At 41.1% G+C, this 18395-nt stretch overlaps 1 protein-coding gene across 1 annotated transcript in view; it reads right to left on the bottom strand.

Annotated features, from left to right (window-relative positions):
• Positions 1-9072: 9072 nt before the first annotated feature.
• Six4 (SIX homeobox 4) overlaps positions 9073-18395 on the bottom strand; it is a 9502-nt gene continuing 179 nt past the window's right edge. Inside the window, exons 2-4 of the mRNA XM_013014798.1 lie at positions 17843-18395; positions 14497-15185; positions 9073-9963 (exon numbers count right to left, since the gene is read on the bottom strand). The exon at positions 17843-18395 is cut by the window's right edge and continues 1 nt beyond it. Of these exons, the coding sequence (XP_012870252.1) occupies positions 9167-9963; positions 14497-15185; positions 17843-18395 (2039 nt within the window). The 3' untranslated portion in view covers positions 9073-9166. The remainder of the gene's footprint in view (positions 9964-14496; positions 15186-17842) is intronic.

The raw sequence follows: 18395 nt of genomic DNA, 5'->3' as shown, positions 1-18395 counted from the left end.
AGGCTTGAAATTAGGGTCTTGTGCTTGTTAAACTAATGTTCTTACCATTTTTACTACATTCCTAGCTACTCCTTACAGAGATATTCTTGAAAGTGTGTGTGTGTGTGTGTGTGTGTGTGTGTAGCATTCCCTTTATCATAAAAGAAACAAAGTTTGGAAGCAACTGAAATTTGCCAGTAGCTTGTAATCTATCCACACAATGGAATCTTATGCAATAAGAAACAATTGTATTAGTAAGCAGCTATTATGTACCTTGTATTTATTATTGCAATGATTATGTACCTCTGCATATACTTTTTTTTTTTTACATAATCTTTACCCAAATATCTTTGAGACAGTCACTGTAATTCTTCCTAGTTTATAGGTGAGAAACACAGAGACAAAACAATTTGTTTTGGGCACTCAAGTCATAAGAAGCTGTTTGTAACGACCAATTTTACATGGCAACTTGACACAGCCATGAGGTATACAGCTCTCTGGTCAAACATTATTCTTAGTATTTCTGTAAGGTGTTTCTGGGTGAGGTTAGGATTTAAAGTTGTAGACTTTAATGTCATTTGCCTTCCGTAATAGAAAGGCACTAATCCACTTAACTTTGTTCTTGGATGTTAAAGACGGATCATTTTTGAATCCTCGGTGCTGAGTCCTGCACTTGGCATGTGTGCATTGGGATTTGGTTTAAATTGAGTAAGCCAATTCCACCAGGCGGTGCTTTGGGAGTTTTTAAAGATTGCTGATGTTTCTAGAAGCTAGAAGTAGGTCCTTTATAACAATTGTGCTTCACAGGCTCAAATCACAGGTCTGCTTTTATATTTATGTGAAAATACAGTGACATTATGAACATTGGGGCTTCATTGAGTTGGCACTTGAGAGCTGGAATCTCCACTAAATGCTAACTGATTCATCACATCAGAGAAAACAAATAAGAAATGCTTATGACTTATGTTCCCAGACCTCTGGGGAAAATACTAAAGTAATACGATCATCAGGCATTTAAAGTAATATGAGCAGATTTAGGATAGTATAAGCAAAGATTGCAGTTAATTATTTCCTTTCCTCAGAAAAATTATATTTATTTACAAATACATCTAGGAGTTTTCAAGGATAAACCAAACTAAGAAAGACTGAGATTTGTTAGAATGAGTTCATTAAACATTTTGGATTACACAAAAAATATTGAAAGGCAGTTTTATCTAATTCTATAAAATAACTTAGAAAATATTTTCAGGAACCCACATGATAAACATGTTGTATCTGGTATCCAATTCTGTTGTTTGTATGCATCTTTCTTTGTTTTCTTTTTTTTGGTGGTAGTAAGATTTGAACACAGGCCTCATGCTTGCTAGGCAGGCACTCTACCACTGGAGCCATGACCCTGGCCCTTTTTGTTATTATTTGTTGGTCACAGGGCTTGAACTCAGGTCCTGGACACTGTCTATGAGCTTTTCTGGTCAAGGCTAGCACTCTACCACTTTGAGCCACAGCTCCACTTCCAGTTTTCTTGGTTATTAATTGGAGATAAGAGTTTCAAAGCGGGGGGGGGGGGGAGGGAAGAAATACTCATTACCTTGCCCATGTAATTGTAACCCCTCTGTATGGTATTTTCACAATTAAAAAAAAAAGAGTTCAAGGACTTTCCTGCCTGGGCTGAGTTTGAACTGCATTCCTCAGATCTCAGCCTCTTGAGTAGCCAGGATTATAGGCATGAGCCACCAACTCCTTATTTTCAAATAAGGTCTTACATTTATGCCTGGGTCAACTTATATCTCAATTCATCCGGGAAAACAGGCATTTGCCATTATATTTAACTTTTTATTGATTGAGATCTTGGCTGGCCCCAAAAGCAGCTAGGAATACAGTCTTGGCCCACATTATTTTCATGTTTCTTTTTGTATGCTTTTGGTGGTACTAGGGTTTGAATTCAGGGCCTTGTAGTTGCTAGGCAGGTGCTCTCCCACTTGAGTCATGCCCTTGCCCTTATTTGAGTGTTTAATAAGCAGTTTTCCACCTTTTAAAGTTTAGAGATGTAGTTCAGTGGTAGAGAACTTTTGTTTAGCATGTATGAAGTCTCCTAACACTACAGCCAAGAATGTTTTCCAGGTACTTTACATTTAATTGACAATACAGTTAATTTAAACTATAAATATGTACTATTTAAACAAAAATAACTAGCTGGGTGATGGTGGCTCACTCCTGTAATCTCAGTTACTCAGGAGGCTGAATCTGAGGGTCATGGTTCAAACCCAGCCTGAGCAGGAAAGACTGTGAGAATCTTATCTCCAGCTAACCACCAAAAAACTGAAGTGGCAATGTAGCTAAAAGTGGTACAGCATTAGTCTTAAGCAAAAGAGCTAAGGAATAGCGCCCAGGCCCTGAGTTTAAGTCCTGTGACTGACAAAAAACAAAATCCCTAAAGGTAAATATTTATTCAATCTACCCTTTCTTCTTTTTTTATTGTGAAAATACTGTACAGAGGGTTACAATTACATGGGCAAGATAATGAGTACATTTCTTATCAAGCATTGTAGCCTCCTCCTTTGTTTCCCTTTCCCATCCCTTCCCATCCTCCCCCCCCCCCCCCCACCAAAGTTGTAAAGTTCATTTTCCACATAACAACTTGTACATCTCATTGTTGCAATGGGTTCACCTGTATCCCTATTTAAACGATTTGTTTTTTCCCTTCCCCTCCACAAATTATACCGACATCAAATACAGTGAAAGCAGGGGTTATACCATGGGAGAATCTACCCTTTCTTGAAATAACACCAATTCTACATTCACACAGCTTCACTGTAAAACTGGTAGCTAGTACTACAACACAGTTTCAAGTAGCCCGGCTACTTGGAAGTCTGTAATTAGAAGAATCAAGATTCAAAGGTATCTCAGGTAAAAATTTAATGAGGCCACATCTGAACCACTAACTGGGCATACCATGTTGTCCAAGCTATTTGGAAAACATAAATAGGATTGTGGTCCAGGCTAGCCTGGCACAAATGCAATACCTAAAGAAAAGCATTGGGAGATAAGGTAGAGGAAGTGGTGAAGGAAGTGGATAAGTAGAAAACCAGACCTCTTTACCTAGCTGTGAGCCTATAAATAATCCCAAGGGGTCAAAAGTTGTTGACCTTATATCCATGATTTTATCTCACATATGTAGCCCTTGGCAGGTCATGGTGTGCTTTTTCTCTGTCACTGATTTGAACTTCTTAACTCTGTGGAGAAGGGCATCTAATTAAATCTTTTTCAAGAAGTCTTTTTCTAAGGATCTAGATTTCAAAGTCTCAAATATAATGACACCTAACATCTCTACTTTTCAGGGGAAAAAAAAACTTCAAAGGTCATTAAAATTTAGATTTCTTACCTCTCATAAATTTTTTCAAATTTTGCTCAGTTCAAAAACAAGTGACATGGAGATAGCCACAGAGAATATTTTCAGAAAGCATATCTATACGCAAGTATAAATAGCCTTTCTGTACATCAGTGCTATTTTGGAACATTGATCTAAAAGGGTTTGGTGAGTACATTTTTGCAAAAGTCCCAATTGTCTGTCAAAATTAAGTTAACTTTGGTCATCCAGGACCTAGCCTCAAGCTGGGAAGTGGAAAAAGAAACTCCTAGAACAGTAAGGACAACAGTGATCATAAAAAGCATCCACTAATATTAAAAGTTCCAAAGAATCTTTTCAGGAACAGGGCTGGGATGTCACTCAGAGATAGTACACTTGCATAGCATTGAAAAGATTCTGGGTTTGATACTCAGTACTGGAAAAAAAGTAGTAATACTTTAACTACTTAGTATCCTAATCCATTAACAGTGAAATAATTTAAAAGATGGGGATGATGGTATAGTTCAGTGGTAGAGTGTTTGCCTGGAATGCATGGAGCCTATTATTCAAGCCCAAAAAGGTCACTATTCAACAAGTCACTATTCAACAAGTAATTTTTAAAATACCTACAGTGCGCTATGCATTTTATTAAACATCAGGGAAATGAAAATGAAAATATAGAGAGCCAAACCCATACTTAAAGAGTTTGGTGTCATGATAGGCCCTGCACTGTTCTGTTTATGAGAAGATGAGACAAGCCCTCTTGCAGACACTGATTCTTGAAGATGGGATAGGTAAGGAAGAACCTGGTTGGGGAACAGCTTCATGTGGCTACAGATGTGACTAGCAGAAGTAAGGCCTGAATCTTGGAATATATATATATATATATATATATATATATATATATATATATATATATTTCAAGGTTTAAGTGGATGGATCCATGTAACCAAATGCCTTGCATTTTCAGAGTTAATTATTTCATGTGCTACTTTCTGACAAGCCACATTTTAAACAGAGTAGCTACTTTTCCAAGGTGTTAATATACTTGTTTGGTTAAAATGTTATAAAATGGAACCACTTCAGGATCCTGACCTTATACTAGACACTATTTGTGTTTAACTGCCTTTATTCCCCTTCTGATCATGGAACAGGGCCTGTGCTTGCTAGACAAGCACTCTTACCACCGGAGTCACACCTTAGCTTAATTACTATATGTAGAGAATTGCTACAAAACTAGTTGATATAAAACCTAAAAATGTCTAGACATAATAGCTGAAGTGAATTTGATAGCTTTATTTTTTATAAAAGAATTATCATTTATCTCCACATGAGTGTTACTGTTCTCTACTTTCAGTGGAGGCACAGAAAATCTGTGTCATGGAATTCTAAAAGTATGAACAAACTATCTTAGGACCAAATCCTGTATGCTCAACAATGGTGCAGTTCTGCCCAAAACTTGCAATGCAGCTAGGTTAATGAGACTTTGACTAATGATAGTACCTTAGGGATGGGCAATGCTGAGCTTTAATAATATCAAGAACATAAAGGTTTTTGGATCTTTTAACCTAATTCCATGCCATCTTTAAGTGCCTACTGTGTGCTGCACTATATTCAACTTTGGGGACACAAAAAGGAATAGGATAAAATCTCCCTATAAGGATAAAATCTTACAATTTAGATTGGTAGTGTACAGTACAATTAAGTGAACTGCATACTTTGTACCAAGACCAATATAGATTATTCTTCCAAAATTACTCCATTTGGCCTTATAAGTATTTACAAGCCTTTGAAATGTTCCTGTGCATGCATTTTCTTAGTCATTGTTTATCCAGGGACACATAAAATCAACATTACTTCCTGTTTCTTGTCCAGTCAGAGGGATTACTCATAATTTAAAAACATTCTCCAATAACTACTTCAACATGGAGTATGTATAAATATAAAGTTTATTTAGCATAGTGTTTAGAAAAATAAGTTCACATCATTTCAGAAAACAAATAAAACACTTAATTGTCCAGGCAAAAATCCCCATTACAGTACAACATACATACTTTAGATCTCTTTGGTTGGGTAATTAAGCACAGAAATGTTCTGGGACATGCTCTGTGTGCCATCCCCTAACAAGTGCAGTAAAGTCTATGTTCCCCTACCCCATGACATACATTCTGTGTAGAGTTTTGCTTTGAGTAAGGCACAGTAAAACCACAGAGTGCATAACCGGTTGCCTCTAAACATACAGTACATGCAGCAAAAGAATAGTTTTGAGAACCCTGAAAGCCAAAAGTCACATGCTATATCATTTTGATTCATAAAACATACAGTGGTAATATTTAACTTGAACTGTATCAATTAGATACAAAATAACCATTAGGCTCTATTGTCTAAGTTTTTAGGAAGAGTTTGAAATCATGTTTTTATAAAATATAAACCTTTCCCCCAGTTTTCCTGAATTGTTTTTATGAGATGATCCATCAAAACAGAACTTGTGGCTATGTAGACGCACACTTGGCTAGGATATAGCAGGGCAAGCCCCTACACATGCCCGCTGATCCAACTGTTCACATGCAAGGTAAGATTTAAGTTCAGTGTGCAGTTTAACTATGGATTAAAACAACAATAACAACAATCTATGGCTATAATAGCTATCTGCCTTTCACAAACATGAAAGACACTGAAATGTGTGTATAATTCAGCCTTTACTATAAATATACATGAGATGTAATGCAGTACAACACAGGTGCTCTTGCTTACTTGAGGTACAAGTGCACCTTCTCTTTAAATGATAGACCATCCTATCTAAGATGTAATTCAGAGCTATATTGTCATTGCTGACTGATAGAGTGCATAGACAGGCCAACTCCAAAAACAATTCTCACAGCCAGCAGCAGGGGTTGGGTTTTAATGGGAGTTATTTGCCTCTTTGTGATTCCTCTTCAGGGATCATCAGAGGGTCACTTGCAGCATCTTCAAGCATTGGTTTATGTAAGAAGGATATTCTGTCACATGAATTCTAAGGGTCCTGAGTCTGGCCCTTAGTATTAAAAACAACAACAACAACAAACCCAGAAACAAACAAACAGAAAAACCCTGCAACTCTGTGCAAGATCACGGGGTTTATATTATTCCATTCACATATATATGGGCTACATATCAACTGGCCCATATTTTACTGAAAGAGTAGGAAAGAACTGTAAGTTCTTAATAATGTGCATTGATCCTTACCTGGTATATTGTGTAGCTACCTGGAGAAATAGTAGGGTTATAATTATATCATGTTGGAGGATATGAATGTGTTTCCTAGGTAAGAGTTAAGCTTTGTGCTATGTTTTCTTTCTCAAAAGGGAGGAAAGAGGAAGAACTCTGAATAAGAGACTTACTATATTTTTGGAAGACATATAAAACTTTTCCAGTTATATATATGTAACATATATAACCTTTTAAATCTTCCTCTCTCCCTTACTGGATAGTATTTTTAAATAATTAACAAACTCTTAACATCTGCAGCAATCAAAAGAGGAAAACATCCTTTTTTATGTAAACTATACTACAGATTCATGTAATTATTCTCAATAACATGGTCAACACACAACCAAAGAAGGGGGAAAAACAAAACAAAACACCAAGCTGTATTAGTAGTGGAAAAGTGGAAGAGAACTCTAAACACCTGACTGTGTAAAAAACAAAAACAAAAACATGTCCTCTCAGCAGTTTAGGACATTCACTAATTCCATTAGAAAAATGGGACCTAAGTTCTTTATCAAAATGATGGGTGAGAAGCTGGTCATTGATAGCTCATTCCTGTAATCCTAGGTATGCAAGAGGCTGAAATCTGAGGATTGTGGTTCAAAGCCAGCCTAGGCAGGTAAGTCTGTGAGACTCTTATCTCCAATTAATCACAGAAGAAAAAAAAAAGTGGAGCTGTGGCCCAAGTGGTAGAGTGCTAGCTTTGAGCAGAAGATACTCAAGGACAGAGCCAGAGTTCAAGCTCCAGGACCAGAAAAAAAAAAAAAAAGGGTTGGGAGAAGAAATCTTCATAGGACTCTTTGTCTATGCTTCAGGTTGTATTTGTAGTAACAGCATAGAGTAAGTAGTCTAGGGCCCTTATTAACATGCTTAGCTGCTGGGCTTGTAGAGATCTAAATGTACCCTTTGACCTCATCCTAAAGAAAGCATGATAATATTTTTGCTTAATAATCATAGGCCATCTCTGAAAAGATCATTTTCTCACTTTTCTGGCTTTTTCTGGAGATCACAGAGTAATCACTACATAAATGTATTTGCATTATTACATCTTGCATTCAATATCCTGATTAAAAAAAACTTTAAACACAGCTAATATTATCAAACATAATTCTTACAGAAAACCAACAGATCTGTTTTGAAAGAAGAGATGAAAATGTAGTGCAAATAGTAATGTGTCATAGTTAACAACCAATTCAAAACAGGGAAGATGAAAGGATAACTGGACAGAATTCGTGAATTCTATTTATGTTACTTTAAAATGGTTTTTATAGCCTGTAGAATTGATTTTATGTGCTCTTCTATGATTTATTAGTTTTACTGTCATGAAAGCCATCAATAATAGTTGGTTACTCATTTGTATGATGTTATACATAATACTTGGGGAAACTTAAGTTCTCCAGATTTAAAAAAAATTCTGTGATAGAAATTAACCCTGTTAATTTAGATAGTAGGAAAAAAAATAAAACCATCAGTGCTTCTGTTGATACTTCTGTACCTTACTACTAATATAAAAAGGCCACAAGGTAAAAAGGCACATAGAATTCTATATAAAACATATTTAAATGAACCAGAGTTGCTAAACAAAGATGTGAAAGAAAAGTACCAAAATTCCAATATTGGGAGTTAAGCGTTAATGTTTCAGTGTTATTAATATTGACCATAATAGACTCCTAATAAAAATCATTGCTTTTAAAATCCTACAAAAAGTAAAACTTTGTTGGAAACAAAGCTGTTCACTTCCTGTTCAAACAATAAAAATAAATTAAACAGTAAGAAAGCATTTTTTCTTTTCAGTTCATAGCGCCCGAAGTATAAGAGAAACACACAGTATAAATAAAATTTGCTGTACTCACTCAAATCCTGCTTATAGAATTGAGATTATATTTACATTCACACTGAAGCCTGTTTCAGTTTTTAGTGGAGTTTCAAACTTTCTTAGTCACATTAAACTATTAGCAGTCACATTTGGAAATGTGTGGAGACTTAAAACCAAGACTTTCTAAAAAATGCTGAAAAACATAAATGTATGTATGCATGTACATATACATATATATATATATATATATTTAAACTACTTAACTTCCAAAATATAGTCTTATAATAGTTTGGAGTACCATTTATGTTCCTTAATCAGATCAATGCCCATGAAGTAAAGTAAACAAAAACAAATTGCATTGTTTCTAATAGTCTATACCTATATTTAATTTCCTATTGTTAGATGTATATACTTTCAATATAAAAAATGATCAAGTTTCACTTCAACCTTAGACCTGTATTGCCAACTAAATGGCATATTCTCACTTGACACACTTCATCTTATTCCTTCCTTGCTATCTCCTTAGAGATTATATGTGAACACAAAGGCAGTGCTAATGCATTTCTGCTCCTGTGTAGTTAACTGTGGTCTTCATGCAGATCAACCCAAAGTCTTTTTTGAATGCAATTATTTGCACAATTAGATTGTTTTCCTTTAAATGGGAAAATGCTTTATGTTTTGGAGCTTCATGCAACAATTTGTTGCTGATGCCAACAGAAATGTTAGTGTGTGTGTGTGTGTGTGTGTGTGTGTTGGGAAGGGGGTGTATGCAACAATGTTTATAAGTCTTGCATATCTTCATCCAATTGGACAGTCTGAAGCTTGGCCAGTTCCTTTTTGTCTGTTTCCAGGTCTTCACAGACAGTCTCAACCATGCCATCTAAGACATACTTGGATTTAGAGTCCAACATCATTAAGATACTTGTGGCTTTGCTGTCAGAATTTTGTAATAAATTCTCTTTTATGTTAGCTACTGATTGCAGAACCAAACGATGTTCTCGGACAAAATCCTGGTGTACTGCTGGGGAGGCATGACCCACTTGGTCTTCAGCTGCAGGAACTATTTCTCCAAGGGCTGCCTGGGTCATAGGAACTGACAGTAGGTCTTGACCAGCAATCAGGGAGCAGTTCTGAAGAGTTGCATAGTTAGTGTTGCTGACAGATGTCACAGTAGATTTGCTTGCCACAGGTGTAGACATTGGCTGGTTATCAGCAATGTCAGGGTTTAACTCAGTGGGATTTAGTAGCAGAGGGGGAGTTAGGGAAAAATTGTGAGTGGGGGATACATTAACTAAGGAGGAGGCCAATGAATGGAGGCTGCTCCCGGAGATATTTTCTGATGAGAGGTTTGCATTTGCTTGTGTATTCTGATTGACAGGCATCAGCTGAGAAAACACCAGGCTTCTTTCTAAGCCTTCCTGTTTCACAGATCCTACAGTCTGGCCTGAATTAGGAACAGTGTAGACCACTGCACTGGGAGCAAGAGAGCTCAAGAAAATCTTTCCTTGCTGGACTGTGGCAGACTCGCTTGTAAATGTGCTCCCATCTGAAGTGCTTGAATTTACTGAAACATTACCTAGGAAAAAATGAAGTAACAATTAACAGGAATAGAAATAATCAGGACCAAAGAGCTACTTTACGCACTCTTTTCCTCATGAAAAGTGGTATTTCCATGTAATAGTTTAGCTCAATCATTCTGAACAGATTTCCAGGACACAGACAGACAGACAGACACACACACACACACACACACACAGACATATACATATACACAGTCTAGAAGAGCAATAGCATTGTTTTGAACCATAGCTCCACTTCAAAGCTTTTTGGTGGTTAACTGGAGATAAGAGCCTTAGGGACTTTCCAGCCAGGACTGGCTTTAAACCCCAGTCCTCAGATCTCAGCCTTCAGAGTAGCTAAGATTATAGGTTTGAGCCACCAATGCTGGGCTAGCAATCGCAATAATTTTATTTCCCCCAAGTAATTCTGAGGAAAGTGAGAACTACAAGTCTAGAAACCAAGTGTACAGGCTTGGGAAGAAGCTCAGTGGTAAAGCACTTGGCTAAGCTCAATCAAGACAAAAAGAAAACAAGAAAATAAGTAGACTAACATAGCCAATAATCCTAGAACAAGAGGCGGAGGCATGAGGATAATGAACTTGAAGACAACCTTGATTACATAGTGAGTGTCTATCTAAAAAAAAAAAAAACCTCTCGAAAATTAAAGAAAAAGAAAAAACAAAAAATGCTTCAAATCAAGTGTGAAAAAAAGAAATACCATTCAGGTTCTAATTTCAGCCGTTTTGGTTTATGAACTTGACATCTCTTAATTGAGTTATCATTAGCCCTGCCAGTTAGAACTAGAGACCATAAATGCAAAGTAAAAATGTCTTGTTTACTCAGTAACGACATAAAATACAAGTGGAAATGTAGAAATACCACATAAAATGAGTTTCCATAGGGCTTAAAAGTTAACCACATAAACCTGTTCAGACAAGTCGCAAACTTTCACCAAACTAGCCATAAAGTAACATCAAGCCAACAAAACATTCAAAAGGTTTTTCATCTTTTGTTGTCCTAGTTCTGGAGTTTTAGTGTTGCAGAGATAGAAAAAATTAATAACAATGACATGTGCTTTTAAAAATACATATTAAATAAAATAAAGACCAAAGCTAATGCTTCTCTAAAAGGCTCTCATTATAATGGCCTATAGAGACAAGAAGTAGAAAAAGAAATGTAAGTGGAAAGCAAGAGATGTTCACGTCAGATTAACTCAAAATAAATGACTTAGATTGCTCCCCCAGTCTCTATCAAATAAAATGCTTTTCCGAGTCCTTACAAAGACAGAAATTAGATGATACAGAGCCCCACATCCTGCCGTTGAAAGAAAGGTGAATTTGAGGGGAGTTTTGTAATAGAAATCAAATAGGCTATTTACCCTAACCTTCAATTAGATAGATGTTCAGTCAATCCTTCACTATTTGAGAAAACAGCCCTATGTTAAATTAGGTAATTCCCTTAAAACATTTCCCTTCTTATATCAGAACTGTGATTACATTGCCATCTACAGTGATAAAATAAGAGTCACAGAGTTGCTTATAATCTTCCAAGCATTCTCAAGCACCCTGATGTAAAATCATGTCTTTAAATGAGGGAAAAAGATGAAATACTGTATTTGAACTCCTTTTAAAACTGTAATGATCAGAAAGAATTCCTCACAGAAATAATCCTCATTAGTGTTTAAAATAAAAATACTAGTTGGTACATTTGGGCTATCTCCTAACAAATTTATTATTTCTTTTTTCAAATTACACAAACATAAAAACCTGCTTAATTTGAAAATATTTGGCCTCAACCTAATTATGTCTTATAGGCTACTAAAGTGCAACAAAAAACATCTGAAAAAGCTGCTTGTTTTGTTTTGTATATTTGTAAAATTGCGTAGCAGTACATATGAACTAAATGATTAGTGACTTTCTGATAGAACCATAAGTAACAATAGAGGCAACTTTTTTCCCAATGGCAATGGTATGCAAGCAAAATGATTATTTCTGTATGTGAAAAAAGTATAACATATAAACAAAGGAGAAAAGACATGTTTTAAAAGATCATTTTAAAGTATAGCTGCAACTGAGTTATAAGTAGAAACTCAAAAATCAGTAAAATGAGCTGAAAAATCTTGATTACAAAGCCTAACTTTGTAATGAAGATTAAAAACCCTCATTTTTTTTTCTAAGATTATAAAGTAGTAAGAGCTTTACACCTGTATTCCTAGCTACTCAGGAGGCTGAGATCTGAAGATCATGGTTTGAAGCCAGCATAGGCCAAAAAGTCGGTGAGACTATCTCCAATTAATCAGCAAAATGTCAGAGTGGAGGTGTGACTCAAGTGGTAGTGCATCAGCCTTCAGGAAAAAAAGTTAGCTGAGAATGGGAGGCCTTGAATTCAAGCCTGCATACTGGCACAAAAATAAAGAAAAATTGAAAGAAAGTTATAAAAGATAGATACATAGGCTCAATGATAGCCAAGACAAGTGTATCTTGCCTAGAGATTTTAGGCTTAGTTTGTTTTTCGAGAAAGTCCAAATCCCGAAATGCTTTATTGAGGACTGAAATCCACAACTACTCTAAATGAACATTGCTTGCTGGACAAATCTGGTTAGACTTATACCTTCAATTTACCCAATCTAAAGATTGACAGCTGCCATTTGGTTTTAGCTAATTTAACTGGTAAATCTGTTCTTATTTTTACTCTGTATCTAATTTAAAAATTAACTATTAGCTCACAATGATTTTCTATGATACCACTTTTTCTAGATTAAAAATGAAAAGTATTTTTGACATATTTACTCATACTTTTTGCTCAAATTTGTCATTACATTTCTTAAAGAGGGAAAGTGTAAGATCTATATTGAATTATTGTAAAACTAAGCACTTTGGCTTTCTCTGTGGATTTTGTATTCTTTCCCTAGGGATAAGCACTTAGCTTAAGTCTATAACCTGGAGCATAGAATGATGTAAGGTTGTTACTACTATTTACCTAAAGAGAAACAAAATATACTGGATGAAACTTAAAATCATCTTTCTATGAGCGCATCCAAAAAAGCTGAAGTTGATCATAGTTGTAGAAACAACAGATTTGGGCATTAATTGACTTTTGTTTTGTAAAACTATCCTACAGAGAGACGATTGGTTAAGGCTAGCAATTTAAAGGCACACGTGCACCAATATATCCCAATCCTAAATTGAATATCAAGTGTGCACCCTCTACTGCTACATTCTTACCAATCAAGAACTGACCTATCATGCTCCGGATTCCTGAATTTCAAGTCAGTGCTTTCTCTGGCTGCTTGCTATCAGTAAAGCCACAGACATACACAGTAAAGTTTATGACTTTAAATAAATAAACCTATATTTAGATGACCATATACCTAAAGTAATAGAAACCTATGCAAGCCAAATGCTGGTGGCTCTTGCCTCTAATCCAAGCTACTTAGGAGGCTGAGATCTGAAGATTGTGGTTTGAAGCCAGCCTGGGCAGGAAAAGTCCATAAGACTCTTGTCTCCAATTTAATTAGCAAAACACCAGAAGTAGAGCTGTAGCTCAAGTGGTAGCACACCAGCCTTGAGTGAAAAAGCTCAAGAGCAGACCCAGGCTCTGATTTCAAATCCCAGCACCAATACACATACACAGAAAAAGGAAAGAAAGGAGGAGGGGAGGTGGGAAGGAGGGAAGGAAGGAAGGGAGGAGGGAAGGAAGGAAGGAAGGAAGGAAGGAAAGGAGGTAGGGAGGAAAGGAAAGAAGAGGGAGGGAGGGAAGAAAGAAGGGAGGGAGAGAGGAAAAAGAGAGGAAGGGAGAAGAAATCTAATCATATGTTCCTCTGGAGATCTTTTCAGGTTTTAGTCTTAATTATAGGAAGGAATATGATTTTTAAAAATAGAGTTGGTCTTTTTAGCTTATTCTTTTACATTCCTTGCCAAATAAATAATGCTTAAGCTTAATGCTTACCAACTATTTGACTAACTTTGTGTTCTTAGCAGTGTTATTAATTTTTAATTTTAAAATGTCAAGTAGTGGGTTCTTTTGTAAGCACTGATAAATATGATAAAGGCTTATTGTATTTCTATAATTGTACAACTGGCAAGACTTTTGATAAGCTGTAGTTTTCCATTCAGTTTTGGGAAAATGAAAGCCCATCTTCCGGATGTGAGGGAACTAAGCAAGCAGGCTGTAACACAACTGTTGTGTTAGGAGACTTTTTTTTTGGGGGGGGGTCCGGTTGTGGGGCCTGAACTCTGGGCCTGGGCGCTGCCCCTCAGCTCAAGGCTAGCGTTCTACCACTTAAGCCACAGCGCCACTTCCAGCTTTTTTCTTTTTTCTTTTGTGGTGCTGAGGAATCGAACCCAGGGCTCCAGGCATGCAAGGCAAGTGCTCTACCACTGAGCCACCTTCCCAGCCCATGAAGAAGACTCTTATCAATGCTATTCTGCAGCTGTGGAGAGCCAATGGGATTCCTGAACAGTAACATCAATTCATACTTCTCAATAAATGCGTCATTTATAACAGCTGACCAACACATTCACTATTATGATACCAAATGAGACTTTTACCTTGTGATGCTGCCACTGAGACAGGAGGCAGCTGCAGTGGAGAGAATCCAATGCTCCCATTAAGGAACTGGCTGTTTGTTCCGGAATTAGGGATCTGGACAATGCCATATTGGTTAATTTGAACTGGTGTAGTAAAAGTCACTACAGAGCCCCCATCCTGGGAAGCTGCTGCTTGAATGTCTTCTCTTTTCACCTCAGTGCTAGGTATCAGCCCAGAGAATGACACAGGGGCACTGGGGCTGTATGCGGTGGTGGCTGCTGAATTCGCTTCAGAACTCTGGAGGACTTTGAATTCCTTTACATCCTGGGAGGTAGATCCCAGTATGTCAGTCATGGCCATACCATTGCTCACAATGTTCGAAGACATTTTGGGTGGGTTCAGTGACACTGTCTGTGCACTCCCCACATTTAACCCATTAAGGATAACTCCATTGTGTCCCTGAATAAGAGAATTACCATTAAGGAAAACAGGTGAAGTATTTGTAGGTACCAAGCTTCCATTCAACAAAACACCAGAAGAGCTTAACGATATCTTAGCATTTCCAATTTGCTGCATGTATACTGGTTCCATGTGACTAGAAAGGCTGAGGTTGGTGACGCCATCTGAAGAACCTGAGATTGAGTGTGGAGACAAATCCTCATGACCCTTGCTGCATTCATCTTCAGTGCTGGGATTGCCATCCGACTCACTGTGTGGAGAGGGAAATCAAGTCATTCAGAAGGTCAAGGGAGGACAAGTTAGATAGTTTGGAAAACAGCCTTTAAACCCATTAAAGGAAGTATTTAAGGAAAGCACAGCAGGATGTCTTCTAGTCCTGGTTTCACTAGGAAGCCTTTCAGTAGATTCTGACACGCCAGACAATGTGGGAAGATGAACTCTCAGCTTCAAATCAGTTAAGTAAGGTGGTCAGGCTTTCCTATTTAGGAATGTCTTCCCCTCCCTCAAACCATCAAACCAAATTAGCGTTGTTTTAGAGAGAGATGAATTGCCAAAGGACTGGGAGCTGTGAAGTGTTTAGCTTTTTTTTTTTTTGGCCAGCTAACAGGAGACCCTTTTTCTCACCTGCTCCCAAACTTTCATTCCACCAGACTGACAACTCTCATTCAACAAAGTGGCTGTCCTTGTTGTAGGAAAGACACTTTAAACCCAAGAACAGTTATGTGCAGTCGCTTTTGAATCCAAAGGAGGCCATGAGGGCTTGCTTATTTTAGCAAATACCGTCCTGTGCCCTGGTGAGGTGGGAGGGAAAGGATAGTTACCTAGCGGCCAAGTAACTATCAGACCCTTCCCAGAGTCCTCAGTGCTGTTTCAGGCAAGACTAGGTCTGCTTCCCGACTCGGGGGCAAGACCTAGTCTGGGTGTTGAGAGATGCTGAGGAGGCTTTTCGCCATTAGGATCCTAGCTGGGGGTTGGGGTGGGGCAGGGCAGAGGCAGTTTGAAAGCCCAGTGAGAGTCTTGGCCCAGCAGAGGAGCCAGGATGGGATCCTACATCCCAGCAAAGGCCCCGCGGTATGCTGCTCACTTTCAAGCGGAGGAGAAGGGAGGGGATTAGCCTGGCTTTGGGCTGCGGGGCCAGGAGCGCAGAAAGCGCTTTGATTTATGAGCTGAGGCTGAGCCGCAGTCGCCGTCTGCGAGGGTGACTCACCAGGGTGCAGGTGGGAGGTAGATCCGGAGAGGGGGGTCTAAACTAGGCAACTGGGCCTGGGGTGGGAATGTGGAGTTAATGGAGGGGGGCAGATTGTGGCAGCGCGGGGGAGAGAGAAGGACAGGACTCAGGGAACAAGCCTGGGCTGCAGGGCAGCTGGCCTGCCCGCGGCCTAGCAGATCGGTGCCCGGAGCGCCGGGATCCGCGTCTTCTAGCAGGCGCAGGGACAGGTGACCTAACTTAGGCGGCTTCTCGGAGTTTCTAAGTCTGTGGAGGGCGCGCGTTTTGTGTATGGTTACTGCGAAGCCCGGCGGCGGCCCCCCGCGCGCCTCTCTCCCTGCCCCGGGCGAGGAACGCGGCAGCCGTCGGGGCCCCGCCGCCCAGCCCCGGCCGAGCGCGCGCAGGAGCCGCCGCCGCAAGGGCGCGCCGCCCGGCTCTGGAATGCGCCGGTGATCACCTTCACCTGGCCCAGGCCGGCCCCGGCTCCTCCGCGGCTCCCACATTCCTTCCCGGAGAAGAATTTTAAGAGCTGCGTGCGGATGATCTTTTCTCTCCGATCCCCGCAAGGACGGCAACAGCCTTTCTGAAGACGATCCTTTTCCGTACTCTACTCTGTCCAGCCATACACCACACACCCCAAGTGTCTGACTGCCGGAGAACACACAAAAGAGGTGCCAACCCGGGCACTTTCTACTGGAACGGTGGAGGGAGGGGGGGGCCCCAGGAGGAACCTGCCAGTCAAAAAGTTCAAACGTGATAAAGTGGGGGGCCCCCAAAGGGACCCGGATGGACGGCGCCCCACGTTTTCTTCCTTCAGTCCGCCTAGTGCCCGGCTGCCTCTCACCCCCAACTACCCTCTCAAGAAAGGGAGTCACGTAGAGTTTAGGGGGCCTAAGAAAAGGCCCCAAAGCCCTGCTACCCCGCGGCGCTGAAACCCGAGCCGAAGTTGTTCAGAATCAGGTTTCAAAACACACGGAGCCGAGCCGCACCGGCACCTCGCGTTGCCACGGCAGCCACGGGAACCAAGCGGGCCGGGTGAATGATTAACTCTGTCACATTAAAACCCCGTGGTCCCCAGACCCCTCTAGGGCCGCCAGCACCCGCCCCCCGCCCGAGCGCTCTCTTCCCTCCACAGCGACCCCCGCGACCTCCAGGACCCACGGGCCTGGGGCTCAGCCCAACCCTGAAGACCGTGGCCAGGTCTGATCGACCCGGGAGCTGGGGGGACAGACCCTCGCCCGCAGCCTGAGCCGGCCTGGAGGGGGTGGGGGGTGAGAGCTGCCCGGCCGGCGTCACACCCGCTTCCTGCGCCCGGCTACAGCCGGGGAGAGAGTGGCAACTTCAAAGCCAGCGCGTTGGGGGTGGGAAGCCGGGCAGCGGTGACCGGGCGAGGTGGGGGCGGGGACTGAGACCTAGGCGAGCGACCAGAAACTTCTGGGGGCTGGAGAGGGGGGGGAGGGAGGGTAAGGAGAGAGGCTCTCCCCTCCCACTCCCTTCTCTGGGCCACCACAGCCCCCCTCCCGTGCGGTGCGCCGAGGAGGGGAGGGGGGAAGCGAGGTGGGGGGCGGGGAGAGGTGGGCAGCCGGACTGGGCTGGTGGGGAAGGTAAGCGCCATGTTTGCCAGCAGCACTGGGAGGAAAAGAAAGCCGGGAGAGGGTGGGGGGGGGGGGGGAAGAGGAGGAGGAAAAGTTGGCGCTCACCTTTTGGACTGGGTCTCGGAGGGGTTCCGGTCGCGCTGCCGGCGGTTTTTGAACCAGTTGCTGACCTGGGTGAGGGAGAGGCCGGTGATCTTGGCCAGGTGCCGCTTCTCGGCGGGCGACGGGTAGCGATTCTGCTTGTAGAGCTCCTTGAGCGCGTTGCGCGACTTCTCCTTGAAACAATACACGGTCTCCTCGCCGTCCCAGATGGTGCGGGGCAGGGGGAACTTCCTGCGCAGCCGGTACTTGTCCACGGCGCCCAGGGGCCGGCCGCGGGCTCGCTCGGCCTCGGTGTAGCGCGCCTTGTACCAGAGCTGCTGCAGCAGCGGGTGGTTGGCCGACTCGAAGCTGTGGCTCTCGAGGATGCTGTAGAGCTCGGGGTAGATGCCCTGGTGGAAGGCCACGAGCGCCCGCGCCTTCAGCAGGCTCTCGTTGCCACGTAGCAGATCGCTCTGGGGTAGGGACCACAGGAACCGGGCCAAGCGGTCCAGGTGACCCCCTTGCTGCAGCGCCTCGCACACGCAGGCGACGTGGTCGGGCGAGAAGGCCAGCGGGG

The sequence above is a fragment of the Dipodomys ordii genome, unplaced genomic scaffold (genome assembly GCF_000151885.1).
Source record: "Dipodomys ordii isolate 6190 unplaced genomic scaffold, Dord_2.0 Scaffold2, whole genome shotgun sequence".
Taxonomy (NCBI): Eukaryota; Metazoa; Chordata; class Mammalia; order Rodentia; family Heteromyidae; genus Dipodomys; species Dipodomys ordii.
Note: the sequence above shows the minus strand (reverse complement) of the source record. Positions and strands in the feature narration are given on the sequence as shown.